A 27,596-nucleotide genomic window follows, 5' to 3' on the forward strand; every position below is an offset into this window, starting at 1 on the left:
TGGTAATAAAATATAATATATTAATTTCATTTCTTATAGTGAAGTGCATTCTTTAGATCTTTTTACTTTTTTAAACTTCAATTTTAATTCGATCTGTATTTTTATTTACTTCTGTGATCTGGCTATTAGTAACTTTTAATTCTACAGGTTGTTCGACCTACAGATTGAAAGGATGGTGGTTGGGTACATTGGGTTTTCTGAATGTAAATTACCGGTGTTGTAACTTTTAAATGCTTTATAAATTTTAGGTTGAAGTAGAGAAACATTAATTTCTCTCTAAATAATCGTCTGTTATAAATGGTGAAATAAAATTACTTTCTTATTAGTCAAATTTCCAAGACCTGGAACGACTTAACCTTTAATTTGTATTTGTTTATTTGGAAGAGTATTTAATGTGCTCTTTGTGCCTCTTTTCTGGATTGTGTTTGCCCGTTCTTTTACAAGTATAGATTAGATAAGATAGATTAAAATGGATTTTCTTGGTTCTTCAAAGACACGAATACCTTCGAGATCCTCAACTTCACCATTAGCTAGGTCAGACAGTCTTGTAAGTCTGGATTACAAGTCATTTGTTTGTCCAAATTGTAATAGGCATTATGAATTTCAAAGTAAGTATTGTACTTCACATGTCCTATAAATTAGATATCTAATTTAATTCATATTAATTTCATTGTAGTAAGAAATACCATTCTTTTTGGAAGAGTCCCTCTTGTGCTAGATTGTAAACATACAATATGTGAAGAATGTGTCCATAATAGCTTAGCTAAAAAGATAGTTGTGTGTGGTGTATGCTCTGATACAAAAACTCTTGATGAAAATGAAAAGCGAAAGCCACAACAGATGTACTATACTAATTTTTATGTGCTTGGCCTAATGCTCTCAAACAAACCTGAGTCAGTATATTCAAAATTCAATTTAATACCATCTGGAGTGAATTACTCTAGTCGTAGAAGAACAGAATCATTCCAGTCAAACCGGTCAAATCTTTCTATGATGGATCTTTCAATGCCGCCAGTTACTATTCCACAAGGTTTGTATTTATTATTCCATTAATAAATATTATTATTAATTGAGATATTTCTTTGTTTCAGTTAATTGTTCTATGTTTACATGTACCTTGCCAGCAACTGTAAAATGCCAAAATTGCGATGAGATTTTCTGTAACAACTGTAGTATTCAATTGCACCAGGTTTCCAAGACCTTTATGAAACACACTATAGAGTCTTTGGAACCTGCCACTCCAGAAATAAATAAAAAGTGTAAAGTCCATTCTGATTCATTCCTTGATTTCTTTTGTAAGACATGTTCCACTGAAGTTTGCTGCTATTGTATTGTACAGTTTCATACTGGGCATGAGTATGAACAACTTACCATACTGGTAAGCATTTTATTTAATTAAGAAAAAGAAAAAAAGAAAAAGGAAAAAGGAAATATTTAATTGGTGTTTGCATTCACAAATATTCTGAAATAAATGCTATTAGTTGCCATTGGTTTCTTGACAATAAAATTACATTAATTAAATAAAAAGTTTTCATGCTAAATTAGAATTAGATAAAGAAAATTCAGTTTCAAAGCTTATTTTAAAATGGTTGCTAATCTACACTCAGTCTTATTACAAATTAAACTAAACATCCCATATTTTGTTACAGGAATCTTCAAAAACATCTCACTTTCAGTCGTTGGTAACTAAGGCAAATGACGTCCTGAAAATTATGACTGCATCACAGAAGGTAAGAATTTTTGTCTTCTTTTATTAACTTTAACAAGTTTAGTAAGGGTAAAATATTCCTGTTGCGTTAATTATTGCCCTTTTCTTAAAGGGTTTGCTGCTCATTTGGCACTACCGTTATGCCATCTGTTGTAATTTCGAGTTAATTACATTTAACAACGAATTGCTTACAATTTTTAAAACCGTTTGCGCCTTTTTTACCTGTAAACGAAAACAAAAACAAAAAAAATTGATTTTTAATTATTTATTGGTTTACTGGTCTTCTATTATCATGATTACCTACCTAATTTATACAGCTTGACTAGAAATAAATAGTTCTTAAGTTTTTTTACATTAATTTGATAAATTATGGCATAACGTATTTTGAAAAATTCACTATACCTATTTATGCAATAAACTTTGCAAAATATAATACACAATATAAGCTGTTGCGTGTTTCAAGTTATTAAGTAGGACACTGCAGGTAATAAATTAATAAAAAAGGCATTCCTGTGAAAACATTCTCTAAGCCTGTGGCAAAAAAAATTATTATCGAATTAACTCAGCAATTCTTTTTTTAATAAAGAAGCTGGGAATCCCTCGTTACATATGTCTACCTTGGTGAGTTTAGTAATTTTAAAAGGCTAACAACTTGTTTAATTAATGAACAATTACTGTTTATGAAATGGTTTTATAAATTTCGAAAGTGGATATTTGGGCTTTGCCATTTTTGTCGTTAATTATTATTTATTAATTGCTGTTGAAACCAAATTGGATAAATAACTGGTAGTATAAATAATTAATATTTAATAAATTACGTCGGGGGTTATTTTTTAACCTAATTTATAACACAGGCCGATTTATTGATTAACTTCCGATAAGGTAACTATCGATGGATCTATTGATCCATCTTCTTTTTTGTCCTTCGTCAAGGGATCGGTTTCTTCCGAGGAAGTCGTTTCTTCTTCGCTGTCTGCCTTTTGTTCTGATGGCTTTTTACCCTTTTTCTGTTTTTTCATTTTTTCTTCCATCTCTTTGAATTTTATCGCCAAGTATCTGAAAGTGGACATGAAATACGTATTTATTATTACTTTTCGATAGAAAAACGCTATTTTTTCTGTTCGTTAATTAAGCAATTAAAATCGATTTTATTTCGGTTGTTACTGATTAAACGGTTGGTTTAGATGAACATCATTGTTACAGTAGTTAATTAAAGAAACCATAAACAAAAGAGAAAAGTAACATTTTCACTTTTTTATTTTTGGGAAAACGCGGTTTCTTCTTGCGGTTTTATATATATTTTTGGTATATGGGACTACGTGAAATATTTTTTTCACATATAAAATCGTATTTTATTTTTTTTTGGGAAATAAACAATAATTTATGAAATTCGTGAACAGTTTGGTTTAAATAATATGATTTACTTACTTATCGACCAAGGGGCCACTATAGTCCTCAGGAAATTTAGGTGTAAGGGGTATGATGTACTTGTAGAGTCTCTCGTTGAGTACGTATAATTGTGGCGTATTGGCGCACTTGACGTTATACCACCAGTCGCATGTTAGAGCCACTTGGCTAAATGTTGTTCCGTTCGGGCACAAGAAGGATGCTTGACCACCGTTTAAATCACAATAATGCCAAACCTACACATAAACAATTAAATTACCAATGACTTACTTAAAATAAAAGTCCTGCAAGTGCATAATTTATTACCTGGCATTGTGTTTCTGGATCTGCGAAGAATCCCTTGTATCTTTGCGTATTGCAGTCGAAAGAGGTGTGAGGTATTGCAGATAAAGCAGGATAATCTATTCCTGGTCGTCCCGGGGTTCCTCCTTCGGGGGTGTCCCCCGGAAAGTTCTCACTCGATATAGGACCTTCCGCTTCATTTTCAATATCATCATATTGATCGTTGTCATTCGATACAACAGGTTGCAATAATTTCTTGTGTTTTTTCAACGAACTTAAAATATGAACCAACGTTTTGATGCTATTATCTATGTTCTCAACAGTAAATGTTTTGGGAAGGGTGTTCGTTTCTTGAAGCTTCTTCAATAAACTGTTTAAACTACTGTCGCTTTCCGAAGAATCGACTGAGTTTTTGTAATCTGACTCTGACGATCGGTCGTAGTCTAACACATTCACTTCTGGGTCTTCTTTATGATTCGTTGGTGATTGATAATTTGGTACCATTGTTAAACCCGTGTTAAGAGAGTTTTTCTTCGCAGTTTCCTCGCTTAGATTTGGAACTGAATCAGCGGAAGACGGGGTATTTTGGTAATATTTCATCGTATTTTGTGATATGATTTCGACCAATTTTGGTGGCACTGGTACTATTGAATCTGTTGTTTGCTGGTTATTCGATTCTTTTTGCAGTTTAGGCCGAATCGTAGAACTTATACTGGTTACTTTTGGCGTTGTTTGTTCCTGTTTTTGGTGCTTTGTTCCGTATTCTAATATCGGATATATTTTGCTAGGGTTTTCCGCCATGTCATCGTAATCGTTTCTGTATTCGTCTTCATAAACAATTGGGGCTGTAGGGTGATTAACATTACGGTTGATTAGTTCGTATTTTGGTTGTTGATGTGGTTCCTGCTGGATGTAGTAGTCTGATAGTTGAGGGTCATAATAAGATTGATGCTCGTAACCTGTAGTTCCATGTTGTTGATTGACTTTAATTGGGACGTACGTACTTTGGGGGTTGTCCTTTACAACTATAGGGTGTTCGTAGAAGTATTGGTTATTATTGTGCGTAAGGGCGCTCTCTTTGAAGGAATCGTAATAGTCGTTTTGGTGTTTTTTATTTTCTTGTACTTGTACCGGGTAAAATTCGTTGGGGTTTGTTTGGAAATAATCGTTTCTCAAAGGGGTTGGTGGTACGTAAATTATTGTCTTTGCTGGCTTGTTTCGGTCGTGGTTTATAGGGGGACCTTTTCCAAGGTTTCCTATCGCCTGAATCGACACAAAGGGTCTCGGAGCTAGTGGTTTGATCGATTTTATTCGGGTGTAAGTAGGTGCTTCTAATGAGTTGAGTTGAAGCATTTTTAACTGGGATAGTTTGTCGTATATTTCGCTAAAATTTGGGGGCGGGGGTGGCGGTTTTTTGGCAATGGGTACAAATGGACCTGGTTGAGCGTTGTATTTGGTAAACTGCACAAAAATTTCTTTTTGTTGTTTTTGACGATTGCTCTGGGGATTTTTGTACCTTTTGCCTGGTTCGATCGGGACAACGAAATGAATTTTTGGATTTCCTTCATTGTACTGTGCTACAGTTAGCATGCGATGATCTTCTATGGGGGCTTTTTGGGAATAAAATTCTAAATATGGCAAGATACGTTTGTACCTTTCGTCGTCAGTAACTGTGACGTTTTCGATTGATTTTTGACTTGATATCTTATACTTGTCGGTGGACGGGGAGGCCAACATCTCCAAATTTGTTTTAGACGAAATCTCTCTTACCATTATTGGAGAAACTGAAATCAAAAAGCATATTTTATTCATTTGATGTAAACATGTGATGATTACGTATGCTCCAACAAGGTCCACTTGTGTGGACAAAATCCTAAAATGTAGCATCGTGCTACAGATGGCGTTTACTGCGCCATTTGTAGTATTTTCTAAAACGCACTGTTAAGACAGCAGGTAAAAGTTGGTCTGTGTTCTGTCGGAGCTGCCTGCTACGCGCTGATGAGATCCAAAAAGATCGAAATCGCGATCCGCGTCTGTCAGTTTCGACAGAATACAGACCACTTCGAATTATTTTATGTTTGTTAACGTTTTGCAACAACGAAATGCAGGAAATACCTCATGTTAAAATACCGTTTGTTCTACGAGTCAATAAAATTGTTATTTTAGAGTTTCTATTGCTTGCTTGTGTAATATACTTTTCAGTAATGAAGCTATAGGAAATGGTAAAATTATAACACGGTTATTGGGTGCTTAAAATATATTTTTTATATAATAAAATGAATAAAGTGTATATAATAAGTATACTTAATAAAATGGGGCCTGAATTTGGGTCCTGAGAGACACCCACAAAAGAAGGTACTATGTTGCCTTGAGCTGTATTTTATTCTAGACAATTCGTATAATGAGATGATGAAAATTTAACTGACTATTATTATAAATAACCATTAATTTTTAAATGTAATAAACCAGACTTATTAATCGCTGGATTTGAAACGATTCAACACTAGAATTCTTATTTTACGTTTCAGTTTTATTTTTATACTTTTTTTATGTTCGTTAGTGGTAAGTATTTACTATTCTTTAAATGATTATGGGCATTCAGATTCGTGCATTGAATTGTTATTTTATTACATTATTTGTGTAACAACAAAAGGTTGCATTGAATTGAAAAGAAGAAATTGTTTCCTTATAAGTTTGTTTGGTACAACTTCTCCTTGATAAAGTGAAATTTTGAAAAGAAAGGAATCTTTTCAGTAATTATCTTGAACTTGTAGTATGCTAAGTGGTCATAAGTGTCGTTTATAAAGAACTTGGCAATCAGTTCAATATTTTCGCATTTATGCGATTGTAATACCAGTTTATGGTAAATAGTATTTCATGCTCTATTTATTTAATTAAATTATTTCATTAAATTTAATATTGTACATACATTTTAATGCCTTTCTTGCGTAATCGTTACCATTAGCTTTGCGAACCTACGTTTGATATCAATGGAGAGAAAGTGTATTTTATAATGGACTGGAGTCATGGAGAAAGGTTTTTTTTATTATAAAAGTAAATACTATGGTTGATTTAGCAATAAAACGTAGGTGCATGACTCAAATGCGTCTACATAACATTACCATTAGTATAAAGAAGTAATTTTTATCCAGTAGTTTAGGCGCTTATTAGCGACCGATTTAATTTTAAATTGTTAATAATATAATTCAATAATTAGTTTTAAAACAATTTAAAAACTATTCAGAGAATCTTCCTTTCTCTCAACCATCATTCATTCGAGTAAAATCACGAAGTGTTTCACCTCGATTGATTATACCATAGGTTTTTTTAATTGGTTTAAAAAGTAATTTTTGTTATTTGTTTTAACGGATTAGCCAAAGGTGTCCATTTCTTTTTCTCCATTGATTTTTTATCGATACTTTCACAAGAAAGTAGACTTACACAGATACGAATATGTTACAATACTTTCGTTTAGGTAAAAGTTTTACTTCATGATACGTACAGTAAGTGTTTTTAAGATTTTATTTCATTAAATTGGGATTCAATTTAATTGCAATATCGAATTGATATACGCCAGATGTACGAGGGTGGATTGATAAGTTTCCGGCCTGACCAAGAAAAACAAGGTTTTTAAAAATTTTTTTTTTTTATTTCTCAACATAATCTCCTCCAAGGCTGATACATTTCTCATAGCGGTGTTCCAGTCTATTAATGCCATCTCTATAGACTGATTCGTCAAGCTCCTCAAAATAACCATTTACAGCTTCGATTACTTCTTCATTGTCCGCAAATCTCTTACCGCCAAGCCATTTTTTGAGATTAGGGAACAGAAAATAGTCACTCGGGGCTAGGTCTGGAGAGTAAGGAGGGTGCGGCATCAATTCAAACTTTAGATCGTTGATTTTAGCCGTCGCAACGATTGACGTGTGCGCTGGTGCGTTATCGTGATGAAACAAGATTTTTTTCTTCGCCAGATGAGGTCGTTTAATTTTCACCTCGTGGCTCAAACGTTGCAATAAGTCTGCGTAGTATTGACCAGTGATAGTATTACCCTTTGCAAGGTAATCAATGTATATAATACCTCTTGCATCCCAAAAAACAGTAGCCATAACCTTGTTCGCCGAAAAAATTGTTTTTGCCTTCTTTGGAGTTGGTTCCCCTGGTCCAATCCACTGTTTAGACTGTTCTTTGGTTTCAGGAGTGTAGTGGTGGACCCACGTTTCGTCAACGGTTACGAATCGACGCAAAAATTCGCTTGGATTACGCTTATACAATGACAAATTTGCGGTAGAAATGTTTTTTCGAATCAATTTTTGGTCGACTGTTAGCAAACGCGGCACCCATCTTGCACAGAGCTTTTCCATATGCAAATGTTGGTGCAAAATATGTTGCACACGTTCATATGACATCTTACAGGTCTCAGCTATCTCACGCACTTTCAATCTGCGGTCTCCCAGCACTATTTGATGAATTTTTTCGATCATATCTGGAGTTGTGACCTCAACGGGGCGTCCTGAGCGAGGCCCATCAGAGGTGCTCACACGACCCTTTTTAAACTCGGAAACCCACTGCTTAACGGTTGAATATGACGGGGAGGATGTCCCCAGTGTTGAGTCCATCTCTTTTTTAATTTCCTTCGGCGTTAACCCCTTCAAATAAAAGTATTTGATGACAGCACGATTTTCCTGCTTTTCCATTTTTACGAAAACCACAGAGGCGTCTTGTTCAGCGTGCTGTCAAACCTACACTAGCAAGGAGATCGGGCTGAAACTATAGCTACAAGCTATCCAAGGATGGTACTATAGAATGTCACCTCAAGGTAGGCCTAGTGGCGTCATCTCTTGGTTAGGCCGGAAACTTATCAATCCACCCTCGTATAAAACTGAATATAATCCAAAATTCTTAGAAAACGATTCGAAAAACTTCACTTATTAGATGAATCCAAAGCTAAAGAAACTATGGATTCCATTTTTTTCTCTTATTACAATGTGTAAAAGATCGGAAACAAAATGGAGTTGTAAATATTTTGATATAAAATGATTGATGTTGATTTTACATCAATATAATTATTTGCAACCCTATTTTGGCTCTGATCCTTTACGCTAAACAAACTATCAAACCAAAAAAAGTAGTCGCATTTTGTATTTAAATACTTTTAAAAAACCATTGTGCACATCTCTATTTGAAACACATTACAATGATTACCAAAACATGCAAACATAAAACAGTGGCATGTTTTTAATTAAATTAGCAATTAAAGTCGTTTCACACTGGTGAAATTAGAATAAATCTTAGGCGACAATATTTTCGCGTATTCTCACACACAGGTGCCTAATTAATTTCAGAAAATGTCAACTTGGTCAAATTGGTCATCGCCGGGTTTCCGATTCGGTATCCGTCGTGCGGCCGCGCTGGTACGTCAGTTCGAAAATTCAAAGCCATTGTCAACGTCATGCTATGTACAAATATGTATTACGAAAAGATAACTTAACTTGAATAATAGCATTAGATGCAATTAAGTTGTCGGATACCAGGTTTTGCTCGAGGGCAATACAATTTAAAACAATGGGCGCAAGAACCAATCTGCTACGCTAACGAGAGAATCCAGTTGATTACGAGTCAGTTGCACAGCTACCTAATTAGTACTTTCCTAAATAACTAGCTAAAACTGAAGTTTAAATTGTTCCTGCGCTGCCGATGTACTTACTACCACCGACTGAATAGTAACAACAACCCGTTTTATCTAGTGCATCTTTGAAGACTTTAACTGGTACCTATATCATCGAAGAAAACAAGCAATATTGTATCAAACGCATGGCCCAAAAGTCACGAACAGTATCGGCATTGAACGTAGAGTAGGTAAATTTAGACTTTAGAGGTTTCTGCCTGTTGTCGTGGTTAAAATGTCAGTGGATGCTCCGTTTTAGACAGTCTCGTTGATTTCTATACGTCTAATTGTAAACTATTACCACTAGAGATGTACAAAATGGGTTTTTAAAAGTATTTCAATACAAAATGCAAATACTTTTTTGATTTGTTATTTCAAATGTAAAATACAAAATAGATTTCACGTTTGTATTTTAAATGCTAAATGCAAAATACGTAATATTCGATATTGTTTTGCGGCCAGTTTTGTCGTAATTCATAGAATTTCGTAAGTTCCTTGCTAAAAGTACGATAAGTGGTGATTTGGCAGGTGCTGATATCGATTTGCAACTTCAAAATTCCATGTAACATGATATTGAACCCAGAAAACAATCATCATCACAAGGTCGTCAGTCCTGAGATTGGTTGGACACGTACCTCCACTCTTTCCTATCTCGAGCTAAACTTCGCATTTCCCTAAAACTAGAACATCCTACATCCTTAACTATTTGCGAAGAGTAATCTAATCTAGGCCTACCTCTACCCCTCCTAACTCCTGTTTCTGCCTCTAATATGTCTCTGACTAGACCTTCATGCCTAAGAAGGTGTCCTACCAACCTATCTCGCCTATTTTTTATTGACTTCCATAGAGTCCTCTGTTCTCCTATTCTTTTCAATACCTCTTCATTTCTAACCTTTTCTACCCACGATATCCTCATCATCCGCCTATAACACCACCTTTCGAACGCTTCTAACATTTTCTTTTCCGCCGCGCCCACTGTCCATGTTTCGCACCCGTACAATGCCGTGCTTCAAACATACACCTTTAACAACCTTTTTCGAATTTCTAAATCAACCGTTTCGCGAGCATAGAAGAAGTCACTTTTTATTAAAGGCGACACGACCCTGCGCTATCCTCTGCTTTATATCCTTACTACTCCTTCCGTCCTGACTTATCTGACTTCCTAGGTATCTAAAATCAGAAAACAATATCGATCCGATATTTTAGATTATCCATTTCCAAGGAGTTTTTTGGGCTCTCTTCAATTAGAAGGCATTTATGGAATGTCTTTTTTTTCTGTTTTCATTAAACTTCTAATACCTTTAATAGCCAATGTGCGCATTTTTCATTCATATGTTTGATCGATGATATTACCTAAACTTTTAAAGGCAAAAATGTATTTTGCATTTTACAAATAGAAAATACATTTGGAAAAGTATTTCAAATAAAATAAACTGTTGCTTCAGTTTTCCAATTTTAAACTACTAGAAGCTAGATCACGTAGTTATAGTAACAGAAATGTTACTATTATACACAATTGTAAATTCGTGCCACGACTGATTAGATCAAGAGTAGATAGAAAACAATTCGAGACTGTATAATAAGAGTCGTTAAAGGTTAGTTCAGGTTGACACGTACATATACATATCAACATGCTTTGCAATCTTTGTGACAACAATTTTGTCTTGGCTTCGTTAAAATGTGTTACCATTTTACACATTGGTTAAGAATAATGAATATTAAGGACCTATAGTGAAGTTTTGTAATTACTAAACTACCTAGCATCATTCACTTAATGGTGCTGAAGTCGTAATTGTTAAACCTTTCTTATGTTATTATCTTTGGGACTATTTTGTTCTATCTATATAGGTAATAGATCGATATCATCGACAAACTTTCAAAGCTGTGCTTTGTTGAATGTCGACCTTGTCTAATGCTAGAACGTAACCGATTATCATGGAATTTAAGCACACAAACTAACGCAAACTTAATTGGAACGTCGGTACCCATCATCAAATCCATTCAAACAGCCCATTTTATAGTGCATTAACGGCTGCAAATAGTATCGAAATCACTATTTGCAGACAGATACCTTGTAGTTATGTTGATGGATTTGTCTTTACTGCAAATCACAATGCGTTTGTAATCTAATTCTCTTACCATAGACAATTAAATTCGCAGTTATGCTTCATATTCTCGTTATATCGAAGGCTATATTATAAAATGTATACATTACAGTGTTTTTTTTCTACTGAATGCTGTTTTTACGTATTTGTTAAAAGAGCACCTCATTTTAAAAGAACTTTCTTTTCGTATTACATCTTGTATCTAAGTTATTTTACAATTTGCAGTGCAAAGTTTTATGTAAAGTATTCTTATTCCGTTTTCGTTGCTGATTGCCTTATCTGCAGTTTGCTTTCCAGGTAGGTACATCTAATTAATTAAAATGTAGCCGCCGGCACAAAACACCGTGAGAATAAACTGTCTACCATCATACTATGTATATCAGTTGAAATGGAAAATAAATGAAATCTTAACATTTTTAAACGCTTGTTATAAATTAATTTGGTCTTTTTTAATTTTAAATTAATTTTAAATTCTTGTTTAAGTAAATCGATGTTTATTTTTAATGTCTGACGCAATTCTAATTGGTGACAGATTTAATAACTGTGAAAACTACATTGTTTATAACTTAAGTTTCACAGTATGGATTTCGCCTTTAAACTTTGGACCAAGCTCAACTTTTTACTATGCTTTAGCTCCATCTAGGCGCAGTAGCCCTAGACATACACAGGTCGGATCCAAAACGGTGTAGCGTGAACCGACCTTAACGCGTCGAGAGTCCGGCATTATAAGAAATGATTTGACTCATTTTTTTTTGTTTCGTCGAAACATCTGATGTCGTTATAAGCGGTAGGTATCACGTACTTATAAAAAATATTATTATTCATATCCGGAACTTTAAAATGTCGTCGCTGTAAACGATATATTTCGTATTATCTATTTTCAATCTGATCCCTTTAGATTGCAGAGTATTAGTGTTCAATCCATCTGTTATAATAAACAAATTGTTTGTTAATTTGTTTACAATTTGCACCGCTGCAAAGTTTATATTTATGCGTGCGATTAGGGAGATCGCTCCAAACGGCAGATTCGGCACGAATGCATACAGTTTTTTATTGTTTTGTCGGTTTATCGTATTAATTCAGATTGGTTCTTCGACCATTTCCACTAAACCACCGCCATCGGTTCGTGGCCTAATCGTATTTACAGATACGTAGATGTTTATGCATCCGAAATAACAGTATACAGATACACTCGACAATTTTGAGGGTTTTTCTTCGTACTGTTATTCCATAAATTTACATTCGAGTTGTGTGTATTTAATGTAATAGGCATTCGTGCTCGAATTAATTAAGTAATATGCGATTATAATTGAATCGTTTACTCTGGACTCAATTCTACTTGTTGCTTTTATTGATTTGTACATACATACAGTAGGTAATTTGAAAGAAATTTGTATCAGTTCAACGATTTAATATTCATTTTTTGGGGTTTGTACTTCGTGATAAGACATTACTGCTGTTTTTATCAAAAGCTGTTTAAAATTTGGCAAGTAATATTTATGGTAGTGATTGAGGAGTAAAAACGAGTGATGTACGGCAAGACACCATGCGTGGCAAGACAATTTCTTTATGGGAGTCTCTATTTTCTATCTATTATTGTTTAGTCGTAAAATAAAATTTGTGGATGCAATTCTTATTTGGATTGTTCTTTGTTGGTTTACATTATTGATTTTCATGTTGCAACGTAATATTAGTACAAGAAACATACAATAATTATAAAATAAAGGCGTAACTCGAAGATTATGAGTTATAAGTAATATATGAATTCCTATGGAGTCGTAGTTATTCGTGAGATATTTGGAACTTGAAAAATAACTATTTTACAAGCTTTTGTTGAAAGCTTCATTGTGCTTATTCGGAAACATCCTGAAGAAGTAGTTTTTTTAACAAAAACTATAAGGATTTTGATAAACGATAAATGCGTCCGGTTCATCTCGATTGTCACGTATTTTAGTCTAATGTTTTACCGCTATGTTCTGAAAATAAGTACAAAAAATACTTCGGCATATACATAATCCCCAATTGTGACAATTTGGTTTGTTTTTTTATCGTTCGGAAAATTTGGCTTTTAGTGCAATTGTGTTGATTGCTGTACTTGTCTCAGATTGCTGATTTTTAACGTGTGCATCCTGATTGTTTGACATGTAAATTAATCCCTGTGTAAACTATGTCAATAAAATATTAACATGGAAATTGCTAGTAACGAACGATATTATCGGAAAGCAGTATTGTGTGGTACGTGTTGATGGGATATGAAAATCATTCTGTCAAAAAATGACCTTTAGAGAATAATTGAGAAATTTTACGGATTGTTCGTTGTAGATGAATATTTATTACAATCTATAGATGCAATAAAATGTATATAAATGGAAAATAATTAAATAAAATACTAAAGATAAAAGCCAGAATTTTATATATTATGTCTTTTTTACCATTGCGGTCAAATTGGTTCTATTGTGGTTAAATTAAAACAAAGATTTGGTCTTCTAGAAATTGGTTTCTTGAAGCTGTAAAATCGATTGCGCTTTATTGCTTCATAAACCACATTAGTAAAAGAGTAATAGAAGTGAGCTAAAGCACCCGGTTTGGATCCGGCACTTTTTTTAGGATCCACAGATAATCTTTCGATTCCACAATTCCTGAGAGGAGGCTGAAGACGGCCTTCCGCCCTATCTTCCGGTGTAGTCCGAAGGGACTGTCTGCCTATTAACATTAGTGGCTGATATACTCTAGATAAAGGGTGAAATAATGTAATGCATAGTTATTACCAGACTTGATTAGTTTGCATTTTGTGTGGGAATATTTCTTGTCTCGTCCTCCGCGATAGAATAATAAATTTACAAGTAAAGCAACCTCGGATATAATGAATTAGACAAGCTTGATACATACTGTCTCCATGCCAGTAACTGCTTTACTCTTGCAACATATTTTCTGGTATTACCTAATTCTAGAAAAATAACGTTATTTTTATACTTTTTTCGTTTGTCTTGTCTATTTGATCGATGCTATCTGATTTATATCGATCGCTTCCTTTTCCATATTGCACTGGCTATAATCAATTTCAACCTTCTAATTTATTTGCAACGGCTCGAATTTTTGAAAGTAGACAATTGATATCAAGGTTAATACTGCAAGAAATTTAATGACCGTTTGAACACTGTCTTTGTCCAAGCACATTTTATTTACGCAAGGGAGCGAATTGAACGGTTTTTAGCCGCGGGTGACATTTTTTTTCTTGAGTTATAATATATGTACAGTGTAATTTATCATTTGAAATTTCAAGATATTTCTAAAACTTTTGAATTTTGTGCTATCGCGTATTATATCTACAAGTATTATTCAGATTGTTTTTATTCATTATTCACTCAAGTGTTTAGCCATTATATAATCTTAATTGTATATTATTCTCACCTAAACCGTATCGCCAAAAAACGTTTTACTTGCATTTAAAACATGAGACAAAATAGGTTACGTTACAGTTTTTGTTCAATTAGGTAAATCGTAGATAGGTAACTGTGTGTAAATGTAGGCAGCGAATTTCCATTTCTGTTTGACTTTTTATTGAACTGCCGCATTTAACAGTGATTTGATTTAATGGTGCTTGCGCTTCCTTGAATGTTTGTTGTTTTAATTAGAACCCATGCTAATCATTAACACCTATTTATTAATTCTTCCTGGTAAATTTTTATGCACAGTTGATTTGTATACAGTGCGGTGAAAGTTTAATGGAAAGTTGTTCATCAGTTTTCATTATTAATGATTTAAGTTTCTGTTAGATACGTACTTATCACCTATATACGAGGGTGGATTGATAAGTTTCCGGCCTAACCAAGAGATGACGCCACTAGGCCTACCTTGAGGTGACATTCTATAGTACCATCCTTGGATAGCTTGTAGCTATAGTTTCAGCCCGATCTCCTTGCTAGTGTAGGTTTGACAGCACGCTGAACAAGACGCCTCTGTGGTTTTCGTAAAAATGGAAAAGCAGGAAAATCGTGCTGTCATCAAATACTTTTATTTGAAGGGGTTAACGCCGAAGGAAATTAAAAAAGAGATGGACTCAACACTGGGGACATCCTCCCCGTCATATTCAACCGTTAAGCAGTGGGTTTCCGAGTTTAAAAAGGGTCGTGTGAGCACCTCTGATGGGCCTCGCTCAGGACGCCCCGTTGAGGTCACAACTCCAGATATGATCGAAAAAATTCATCAAATAGTGCTGGGAGACCGCAGATTGAAAGTGCGTGAGATAGCTGAGACCTGTAAGATGTCATATGAACGTGTGCAACATATTTTGCACCAACATTTGCATATGGAAAAGCTCTGTGCAAGATGGGTGCCGCGTTTGCTAACAGTCGACCAAAAATTGATTCGAAAAAACATTTCTACCGCAAATTTGTCATTGTATAAGCGTAATCCAAGCGAATTTTTGCGTCGATTCGTAACCGTTGACGAAACGTGGGTCCACCACTACACTCCTGAAACCAAAGAACAGTCTAAACAGTGGATTGGACCAGGGGAACCAACTCCAAAGAAGGCAAAAACAATTTTTTCGGCGAACAAGGTTATGGCTACTGTTTTTTGGGATGCAAGAGGTATTATATACATTGATTACCTTGCAAAGGGTAATACTATCACTGGTCAATACTACGCAGACTTATTGCAACGTTTGAGCCACGAGGTGAAAATTAAACGACCTCATCTGGCGAAGAAAAAAATCTTGTTTCATCACGATAACGCACCAGCGCACACGTCAATCGTTGCGACGGCTAAAATCAACGATCTAAAGTTTGAATTGATGCCGCACCCTCCTTACTCTCCAGACCTAGCCCCGAGTGACTATTTTCTGTTCCCTAATCTCAAAAAATGGCTTGGCGGTAAGAGATTTGCGGACAATGAAGAAGTAATCGAAGCTGTAAATGGTTATTTTGAGGAGCTTGACGAATCAGTCTATAGAGATGGCATTAATAGACTGGAACACCGCTATGAGAAATGTATCAGCCTTGGAGGAGATTATGTTGAGAAATAAAAAAAAAAAATTTTTAAAAACCTTGTTTTTCTTGGTCAGGCCGGAAACTTATCAATCCACCCTCGTAGATAACAGCGTTGTGGATTAAGGATCTTTCGACAGATGTTATACATTCTTGCTACGTTCAAAATTGGTATAGTTCGCAATAAAATTGTCGCTTTTTCAACGTACTAACCAGCCTAGAGCGATTGCTGTTAGAACTTCTGTTTTGACTTACGATCTTTTTTCCGTCGCGCCGTTATCCATGTTTCGCACCTGTACAGAGTCATGTTCCAGGCATATACATTTAAAAATCTTTTTCGAATTTCTAAATTAACCGTTCGTGAGCATAGAAGTGACAGACAAAATACTGAATACATGATGCAGTTAGTTTCTACATGTTGGAAAAGTTATCTAACGAAATATAATTGTGAATATCATTCGTTTATGCAACAACAAACTGCAGCTTTGAGTAATTTATTCCAACGAGTGTAAAAAAAAAATCACCCGTCAATAGAAAACTGTAATAATGGGTCGGTCGGATTGCATAAAATTCACGGATTCTCTAACTTTGTCGGACGGGAAATGATGTAACGAAAATAACGAAGCCTGCATATTTATTGTTGTATGAACCTATGTACACGCTATAAAACTCGTTGTAGCGAATTTGTCCGCTTTACACTAATTAGGAACACCCTTTAATTGCGTTGCGCGTGCACATTGCATAGCTCAACTTAAAATCGATAGTTCGTACACGTGTTTTGCCACAACCAGGAGAGATTTGCGTAAATTTAAATTTCTCGTTGCCACCGATCGCACACGGATACCAAAAAAGATGCGAATAAGAGAGGAATTTATTTATCGCACCTAGCAACTGCACAATTCGGTGTGATGCATTAATGTTTTTTTTTTTTAAAAGAGAACAAAAGGACCTATCATGTTTGACGGTTTTAAAATTGGTTTTCATGTACGTTTTTGGTAAACTTTTAACGAGGTTTTTGGTAATAGTATGATGTTGTAGTTAATGTTTGTTGCCTTTGATAACTTTTTGAAGATACTTTTGGTGTTTCTATTTGGTAATTTTTCCATTTAAATTCGACGAGTTGTAGTAGAAAATAAGATAATTAACAGAACAAACAAGATAGCTCAAACCCCAACGCCAAAACACGACACTTTAGTTGTTCGAAGCACTTTTCGGTAACAGGGACTGTGAACAACAACCGCCAAAGTTTTGCAGTCTTCAAGATAATTAACATTTAATTTGTTAAAAAATAGCATCCGTCGTTTAAGTTGTGATTGCATTTTTGACGACGACTTAATTATTCTGAATTGTATATATGTATTAACACAAAAAGAAAAAGAACGATGAATTGTAATATCAATATGCATAAGGGTCAGAAAAATGAGCGAAAAGCTTATTATTAATCATTTGGGTCACTATAGCCGGACATGATTTCTTGAGAATCAGTCATAATAAACGATATGTCATTTTAAACGGAGTCATTACATCCAAAGTTTCCTATAGAGAATTTAATATGAAAACCAAACGTAACATTGCAATTACTTCATTGTTGTTGCGGTTGGTCAATACAGACAATAATAAACGAATTCCACTGTATGACAGTTTAGCTACTTGTAAAGCTTCTCTAATCTAGTGTAGCCTAACCTGGCCCAACCTAGTCTTGTCTATCTTGATCGTTCAACGTGAACAACTAAAGAAATCTGGATCATTTCTTACTTTTAATTTAATATGTATCTTGCAAATAGACTACTTAACATTGAGAAACTAAAAAGAAACCTATTATAAATACCATATTTTGCTACAGTAATTGTTTAATGCGTGTGATACTGGTGTTGTAGGTACCTAGAAATATCTGCCCCTGACTTTCTATTTTTGCGAAATTTGAAACTGGCAACGATGACGGTAGTTTCTTAACGTGGCGTTTCTTATTTGCATGATCAATTTTCAAAATTAATCAACTGAATCTTTACATAACATAATAAAAAGAAAAGGTTGTATGCACTTGAAAAGTATATAATTTCGTCGGTCTTAATTGCAGTGCAGCAGCTAATAATGGGGACCAAAGAAGCAATAAGTGTAGACGATAAGAATGTAACACAAGGTAGCAGTTGCTAAGGGAGTTATAAAAGCCTCGGTGATGCTCTAAAATAAATTCCTAGTAAAGTTAAATTGACACAAACTTATTGTTAGTCTACCAGGAAAATGTAGATTTTCTTCGTTATTTCCAGGCATGTTTGAACTGCGTTTTGTGATACAAATAATTGTTACGTTGTAATGTATGAATGGCTGCTTACAACAATTGCTTGTTTTGTAACAAAATCATTGAAGGTTTGGGTCAAACAAACACAGTACAATATAATTATCTTCGGCTTAAAAACTAGGTCAGGGACTGAAATAATAATAATTAATTGTGTATTCATCTAAAACAAAAAAAAAACAGTAGTATTTTTGACGAGTGCGGTTTTTGAACGGAAAAATTATATTCATCGGGACTCAATTCATGCTCTATGCAATTTTACAGGATTAGTCAGCCATGAAATTAATGAAATTTTTCATCTGTAAAATATTCGACGAGCTTTACACCATAATAGACATATTCTTCTATTTATTTATTCATTCTTTCATTCATTCATTCGTTCATTCATTCATTCATTCAATTGTTAAATTGATTATTATATAAGTATTTAATAAAAATAAAAAAAGAAGTAGTTTTTGGTAATCAATCTGATAGGTGCCGTCATATTGATATGTAAAAGTTTAATTCTTTACATTTCCGCGTATTACGCCGGAAGTACGGATTAAACTTGTTACCTGAAAGGAAATTGATGTCTGTTTTATTTAGTTTTTAATTAGTCAATCAGTTAAATGTATTTAATTATAAAATTGTGCACCAAATCTGCTACTACTTTTTCGATAATTGTTAGCAACAAAAAGAAATGTACTCACTAATTAACGTCTATTGTTAATTACTTACAGAACATTTTGATTGTGGCTTGTTTTTTTTTTGGAGTGATGAGTTTTACCAGAAAGACATGACAGTGCATTTCAACTTACATGGCGAAATCAACACTTTTAAAGTAATTAAATAAATTAGATTGTTTTTGTTGTGTAGCTGCTCAATCGTTTGTGGTCTTTTTTTTTTTTTCGAAAGCAAAAGTTCCGCGTTGAATATCTGAACCGGATACAGTACAGAAAAGTTGTGACTCAAACGCAATTCCCTATTGTGCTTTGTTCAATTTTTATAAGGTCTAGGTAAATTAATAGCTTCAAAGAAAGTTCGGTTTGATTTAAAATACAATCTGCATGAAGAAAAATCTTCTTAGTTTCAAAACTTCTTTAACACTATCCTGAACCAATCTTCGCATTTCCCAAAAACTTTACATCCTCATCCCTAACTATTGTCAGACACTAATCTCTTTCTTCTGTTTCTGATTCTAATATGTATCTCCCTACTATTTTTTACTGACTTCCAACATCGCCCTTCGGTCTTCTACTCTGTCGAAAAACTCTTCACTTCTAACTAGATTTCTATTAAGTAACACCTTTCTGTAGTTGCTGTTTTTTATTTTTTGTATTTGCTGGGATATTATTCTATTCGCTCTAAGAATAAAATTAAGTTTCCATATACATATCACAGACAAACCCCTCTTACACTCATTTATGTAATTCCCATGCCTTACTTATTAGCATAAAATCTCGATGTGTTTTGTAATGTTTTCGGCTATAGCCCGCTGTGTCAAAATATCTTTCTTAATTCCTTATGACACTTACGAAAATTAATTGCGTGGAACTGCGTTTTATTTACCATATTATTCAATTGATCTCAAGTTTTACCCAACTAATATAGCCTTACATAATATTACGAGCATGTTAGTGTGTAACAACCGTTTTTACTAATTAAAAAATACGGAGGCAGTAAAATATTTACGCACATGAGTTTTCACAGTATAATGATATACTAGTATAACCCGTTCAATAGACAAAGGGTATCTATTGTTAACGCTATTGTGCACTGTTACATCTTATCTGAGACCCTTTAACCAAATATTAACATTTCATCATCATCATCATCATAATAAGGTCGTCAGTCCTAAGACTGGTTGGACACGTACCTCCACTCTTTCCTATCCTGAGCTAAACTTCGCATTTCCCTAAAACTAGAACAGCCCACATCCTTAATTATTTGTGAAGAGTAATCTAATCTAGGTCTACCTCTACCCCTCCTAACTCCTGTTTCTGCCTCTAATATGTCTCTGACTAGACCTTCATGNAGCAACACATTTCTCAACACGGAGAAAATGGAAAAGGAAAATTTACTTGAATATTAAAGCGATATTTACAATCTATCTTGCTATTCCGTTGCTTCTTAAGCGAAAATAATAAAAATTGCAATTTGGACCGGAATTTGTAAAAACAAAATCCCAGCAGAAATAAATTTACTAGGAATTTTAGTTGACATTAAAAATTAAATTGTAATAATTAAGAAACTACAATTAATTAAACAAAAACACATGTCAAAAATGGGATTATTCCAAGTTACCTAATAAATTTAACTATTTCTACTGCAAATTCAGTCAAGTTTTCTGTTTCTTTTTCTTGTTTTAATACTTTAGAAAACATTGACCCACATTTCAGCCAAAGTAGTTGCTTTTCTGGTAATGTACAGCTTTAATAATTAATTAATTGTAAGATAAAGGTTTACTTATTAATCAACGTAGTATAACAGTATGTATTATAATAGTTTAACGTTAGAGTTCGGTAATTATTAAGTTGTTCATTTATACAGAAAATCTAAATAAATAAATGACGGTATAATTTGATTGTTAATAGATTAATTATTCAATTGCTAGTGAAATGAAGATTTTAAAAGAAGATAAATAACAGTTTACGGAAAGGTAGGAAGGAAGGACTTCACGGCCAAGGTCGAAACATACATGTATGTTTGATGATTTCGTAAATAAAAGTTAACATTTTTATAGGTCGGTAATTGCCTGTATCTCGCTTTCAATTAACGTTTTCTTTTGACAGATTTAACAACTTCTAATACAAGATGTGAAAGTAAAAATTCAACTTTCTTTGGGTAAATACTTTTTATTTAAAGAATGACTTTTATTTATTAGTTTTGGATGAAATTGTCTAATATTTATCCTTTCGTTTATTTCTAAATCTCGAATAAGAAAAACAGCAATATTAAAAATTTTTTTGGTTGTTTTGTTTCCAGGAGTCTACCGTAAACTTTTAGTTAAAATAAAATCATTTCACTTGTGTGTTGAATTATTGTCGAGGATCTTCACATATTTTACAAAAGAAAGCATTATCCTTGAAAACGATATGATTCGTACCTGTTGCCACACAGACTAAATGTATCTCAGTTATTATCAGTAATATCATCCTATAACGTTCGGCTACCGCTGCGCTCATCTTTACTTCGGGCGTTATTAATCCTGACAAGAAAAGGACACTGAAAAGTCCTGGATTCGCAGGATAACTGTTTCGTCCTGCGCGACGCGCGCGTTTAAACTTTTCGTTATTTTTCACGTAAACAATCGTCCTGCCATAGCAGCGTCTTTTCACACAATCACAACACTGCGTCTCAGTTGACAGGAAAGACCAGACTAAACACTGCGTGGTGTGCCGCTATTAAGATTTCGAAAGTTTCCCTTTTTCCACTGTGAAAGCCGTTGTGTTTGATGTTCTGTACATTACATACGTACAATGATGTATAATACGTACACTACATACCTTAAAAATTTAACATTTATTCTATATCTATATCATACCATTTAAGGACATTAGTAACGGATGTTGATTTTTTTATTTCTGCATAAAGGAGGTCATTTTCAATAACTGTCATCCATTTCTATGATTATTCATGAAGTTGTCGAGACCTCGAACTTTTCTTTTGTCAGTTTCAATATGTGCAGTTTTTAGATATTTTAAGACCGCTAACGAAATATAGTCGATATACGAGGGTGGATTGATAAGTTTCCGGCCTGACCAAGAAAAACAAGGTTTTTAAAAATTTTTTTTTTTTATTTCTCAACATAATCTCCTCCAAGGCTGATACATTTCTCATAGCGGTGTTCCAGTCTATTAATGCCATCTCTATAGACTGATTCGTCAAGCTCCTCAAAATAACCATTTACAGCTTCGATTACTTCTTCATTGTCCGCAAATCTCTTACCGCCAAGCCATTTTTTGAGATTAGGGAACAGAAAATAGTCACTCGGGGCTAGGTCTGGAGAGTAAGGAGGGTGCGGCATCAATTCAAACTTTAGATCGTTGATTTTAGCCGTCGCAACGATTGACGTGTGCGCTGGTGCGTTATCGTGATGAAACAAGATTTTTTTCTTCGCCAGATGAGGTCGTTTAATTTTCACCTCGTGGCTCAAACGTTGCAATAAGTCTGCGTAGTATTGACCAGTGATAGTATTACCCTTTGCAAGGTAATCAATGTATATAATACCTCTTGCATCCCAAAAAACAGTAGCCATAACCTTGTTCGCCGAAAAAATTGTTTTTGCCTTCTTTGGAGTTGGTTCCCCTGGTCCAATCCACTGTTTAGACTGTTCTTTGGTTTCAGGAGTGTAGTGGTGGACCCACGTTTCGTCAACGGTTACGAATCGACGCAAAAATTCGCTTGGATTACGCTTATACAATGACAAATTTGCGGTAGAAATGTTTTTTCGAATCAATTTTTGGTCGACTGTTAGCAAACGCGGCACCCATCTTGCACAGAGCTTTTCCATATGCAAATGTTGGTGCAAAATATGTTGCACACGTTCATATGACATCTTACAGGTCTCAGCTATCTCACGCACTTTCAATCTGCGGTCTCCCAGCACTATTTGATGAATTTTTTCGATCATATCTGGAGTTGTGACCTCAACGGGGCGTCCTGAGCGAGGCCCATCAGAGGTGCTCACACGACCCTTTTTAAACTCGGAAACCCACTGCTTAACGGTTGAATATGACGGGGAGGATGTCCCCAGTGTTGAGTCCATCTCTTTTTTAATTTCCTTCGGCGTTAACCCCTTCAAATAAAAGTATTTGATGACAGCACGATTTTCCTGCTTTTCCATTTTTACGAAAACCACAGAGGCGTCTTGTTCAGCGTGCTGTCAAACCTACACTAGCAAGGAGATCGGGCTGAAACTATAGCTACAAGCTATCCAAGGATGGTACTATAGAATGTCACCTCAAGGTAGTCCTAGTGGCGTCATCTCTTGGTTAGGCCGGAAACTTATCAATCCACCCTCGTATTTTAGATTATTAAATTGCAGATGGTTATGCAAAGCAGGATACGGTAAATATATACTTATCAATAATATTTTGTGTTTTTAATAACTTCAAATGATATTTTGTAATTTATATATTGCTTTATAATTCGTATAAAATATGTCACAGGAAAATACCTGGAGGATTATTTTTTCTCAAACTGTTTCTAATTCTTCTGTGCTGCATCTTCCTTGGTTATTGGTCGTATTTTTATTGTTATCAATTAGTTTCGTAATTATCTTTTTCAGTTGCATCTTGGATTGTCGTTTCTGTTAATAAATAATAACCGTAATATTGAACAGGAAATATATCTTCGGTTTCACTAGGAAGTTTTGCGAAATCCGATAATTATTTTCTTGATGTTTTCTTTTTAATTTTCACAATTGCTCGACAATTAAAAGTTAATAACTTATTACAAAAAACAAAACCAACACAATACCGATCCCAGGATAATCCTTGATTTAATAAACTTTTAATGATATCTAAATTTATGTTGCTCTCATTTTGTTAATTAGTTTCGAAAAGATATTATTTATAACAAATGAAACGGAAACAAGGTTTCTATTGAAGGTTTCATCTGGTTTGAAGGTAAATTACGTGAAATACTATAAAATAAATTCAATCAGATTTAAATGAAATTGTAATAACAGAAACAAATTGTTATTTATTAATAATAATTTACTATTAAATCTGTAGTCAAGTATTTCAAGATGGAAAAGCACACACAATGATGATAATTGGGTTATTTATTTGTTTTACATAACCACCCTGCATTTAGTCAGTTATGCAGTGTCATACAATTCCCCATAATGTCAAGGACTTTCGAGCAATCGTCATAGTTCCGCGTACTATTTTGATAATAATTCTGTATATAAGGGGCTAATTTAAAGATAGAGAAGGTTAGAAATGAATAGGTATTAGGGAAATGCGAAGATTAGCTAAGGATAGGAAAGGGTGGAGGTGCGTGTCCAATCAGTTTTAGGACTGACGACGTTATGATGATGATATACAACTCCAAATCGGTTAAAATTAAAGTATCTGTAAAAGTAAATAAGAAATACATATTTCAGCAGCAAATGAAATTTCAAAAATAACCTCCTATTTGGATTGTGTTTCGTATTTTGTAAGATACCTTGCAGATACATATAATATTTTCTGTTACACACTTTTTATTACAATGCTTTCAAGTGTTTAAGTAATTAAAAGTGTTGTTATTAAATTCTATGTGTAGTTACCTATTTATAGTATTTAAAAAATGTAGAAAGCGAGCAAGATTTGTAAAAAACAGTGCACCAGTTTTTTTTAATAACCACTTTGCGTGAACATATAACAAGTGCGTAACATATGTACAACGCATGTGTACATATGTACGTCCTTACATATGTAATTTTTTTGTTACCGACTGTACTTACATTGCATGACGATACCATAACATAACATACCGATCGACATATGTGTGGTTTGTATTTACAAAGACTGCCTGCTGTATGAAAGAAAGGACTATTGAATGTTTAACATTAACATTGTTAGCGACGATGGCGTGCCACTAGGCGCTATTGTTGCTTCTCACAATCACACTATTATACCATCGCGTTTATAAGTATTGCGTACCACCGTGGCATGGTGTTTGGTGTCGCTTTCGACTGTCTGGGTTACCTTGCCAAGGTCTTCGTTTGCCAAAAGTGNAAAGCGAATATACAATGGGAGAAATGGCTGATTTTAGGTATCTAGGAAGTCAGATAAGTCAGGACAGAAGGACTAGTAGGGATATAAAGCGAAGGATAGCGTAGGGTCCAGTTGTCTTCAATAAAAAGTCACTTCTATGCTCACGAATTATTAATTTTGAAATTCGAAAAGGATTGTTGAATTTGTGTGTTTGGAGCGCAGCGATGTACGGGTGCGAAACATGGACGGCGGGTGCGGCGGAAAAGAAAAAGTTAGAAGTGTTTGAAATGTGGTGGGATAGGTTGGTAGGATATGAAGGTCTAGTCAGAGACATAGGTGGAAACAGAAGAGGAGTAGAGGTAGACGTAGATTACATTACTGTTAACAAATAGTTAAGGATGTGGGACATTCTAGTTTTAGGGAAATGCGAAGATTAGCTCAGGAAAGGAAAGAGTGGAGGTACGTGTCTAACTAGCCTTAGGACTGACGACCTTATGATGATGATATGAACTAAAGTGGTTGGGTTACAATATTTGGTATAGGTTTAACTGCATTAAAAAGAACACCAAAAAACATTCGGTAAAGAAATACATTTGCACCTTTCCTAATTAAATCTGGTAACACTTATTAAAGTTTTCGATTCTAAAAGTCAGAAAAGGTTTTGGTTTCTAAGTTATTTAACATTAAAACCATCTAAACTTGCAATTTTTTTAATGCCCACAGCAGTGAGGAATTTACTTTAGACCGTTCACAAGAAAATGCTTTTCATTAGTTTGTTTACTAAAACTACGAAAGATTAACTTTTTAAGGACATAAAGAAAACGATTTCCTATAATTTCCTTTAAACTAAGAGAGTTTTTCAGCAGTGATTGAGGGAAACATATCGGGTAAAAGCGAGTGTAAAATAAATTTCTTATTTTTCAAATTTAAATAGTAATCGCTCAGACAATTTTGAAGTCATACAAATTATGAAATACTTACAGTCCGAGCTCGTATCATCATCCGTAATGATTACGTAGTTACTTTTTAATTAAAAATAATGTGCATTTTTCTGATTTTTATCGCGAGTATTTAACGTTTCAAATGGTTTAAAGAGAATGTGGATAACAACTCGTATATAACTGTTACTTAACCCATATTACGGTTTAATTTTTATTTCTTACAATAACGTTATAATGCGGAAAAATGATCACATTTTCATGCCGAAGTGTTACATAGAGGTTTCCGTATTGTTTCTAAGCTGATGTGATGAAAAAGGCAATCTTTTGTATAAATGTTTCCAAGGTTTCAGTATCACGCCTACTATTTAATTTTATTAAGTGTCATTTGCCTTTCAATTTCCCCAAGAAGAGAATTATTTCATTGAATGGTTTTTGTTTCTATATTCATTCTTGTTTTTACGTGTTGTTTGGAAATGCAACCAGTTATACACCCGAACAATGACATTTAGACCCACCACTTATTTCCCATTGTTTACTAGCAATTCGAATACGTGAAAATTACTGTTCTTTTTTTATATTTGGGTAAAACTAAAAAGTTATTGGAATTAGTGAACAAATGTATTTTTATAGTTAATTTCGAAGCCCTTACTTACTACTTTTTGTTAACATATTCTCTAGGATTGCTTGATTCTCTATTCAAACATTGACTCCAAAAAGAAAAATGAATATACGAGGGTGGATTGATAAGTTTCCGGCCTGACCAAGAGATGACGCCACTGGTGACAGTTGTTTTTCATATCTTCAGCACCGCATTATACAATGTGAAAATGTGTTATTATGAAATATTGTCGCCTTTTTCGACACAGTTTTTGCTTGCCCAGGTGCAAGAGTAGTGATATTGCCAATTAGGTGGTGGAAAATCAATAATCTAGTTTTACCTATGCTTGCATGTTGGGGGTACGTGAGGGACCAACACGGCAGTAGAGTGAGAGACAAGCAAGGTGGTAAGATGTTTGATTAAAACGGTATATTTCATTTAGACGTTGAGCATTTTTGCCCAAAAAAGACGGAAGACGTATTTATGGTTATTACACGAAGACGTATGTATTTTGGAAGACGCGATACATTGAATATTGTATATAAGTTGTATATATTTAGTTCCTGTTTGTTACTCGTTTTGCTGTTTGCTGTTTATATTCATTATTATGTTTATTATATATGTATTCAACTACCCGGAGCCTTTTATTAAACAACCCCTAGACAAGTGAAAAAGCCTACATTAGAAGCATTGTTTGATGATTTTGAACCATGCCAGAATATAGAGGAGGCCGAAGTCATCTGTGAGAGTGATGTAGTTTTATCAGAAGCAAGTGAAAAAAAATCTAAACACAATGATGAAGAGCCAGACATCCAGGCACGTGCCTTGGTTCAGGTACCTGAAGAACCAAATTCTCAACAAAATAATATGGATTATGGAAAAAAGCATGCTGATGAAGTTCCAATGGAACGCAATGG

At 34.2% G+C, this 27,596-nt stretch overlaps 2 protein-coding genes across 4 annotated transcripts in view; one reads left to right on the plus strand and one right to left on the minus strand.

Moving 5' to 3' along the window:
- The first annotated feature begins 166 nt into the window (after nt 1-166).
- Nucleotides 167-27,596, plus strand: part of LOC108738643 — a 67,694-nt gene continuing 40,264 nt past the window's right edge. For both annotated transcript variants that reach the window (XM_018472155.1, XM_018472154.1), the window contains exons 1-4: nt 167-608; nt 677-1,030; nt 1,092-1,378; nt 1,650-1,730. In XM_018472155.1, coding sequence (XP_018327657.1) covers nt 470-608; nt 677-1,030; nt 1,092-1,378; nt 1,650-1,730 — 861 coding nt within the window. In that variant the 5' untranslated portion in view covers nt 167-469. The remainder of the gene's footprint in view (nt 609-676; nt 1,031-1,091; nt 1,379-1,649; nt 1,731-27,596) is intronic.
- On the minus strand, nt 1,959-25,064 carry LOC108738644. 2 transcript variants are annotated; one of them, XM_025981414.1, is made up of 4 exons: nt 24,888-25,064; nt 3,422-5,181; nt 3,137-3,351; nt 1,959-2,764 (listed from the first exon to the last, which is right to left on the minus strand). In XM_025981414.1, exons 1-4 carry the CDS (start codon nt 24,925-24,927, stop codon nt 2,569-2,571), a joined length of 2,211 nt encoding a protein of 736 aa, XP_025837199.1. In that variant the 5' UTR covers nt 24,928-25,064; the 3' UTR covers nt 1,959-2,568. The 2 variants fall into 2 exon arrangements, with proteins under 2 accessions (XP_025837199.1, XP_018327658.1); XM_018472156.2 differs by lacking the exon at nt 24,888-25,064 and adding an exon at nt 21,540-22,214.

Source organism: Agrilus planipennis, unplaced genomic scaffold (genome assembly GCF_000699045.2).
Source record: "Agrilus planipennis isolate EAB-ADULT unplaced genomic scaffold, Apla_2.0 scaffold135, whole genome shotgun sequence".
NCBI lineage: Eukaryota > Metazoa > Arthropoda > Insecta > Coleoptera > Buprestidae > Agrilus > Agrilus planipennis.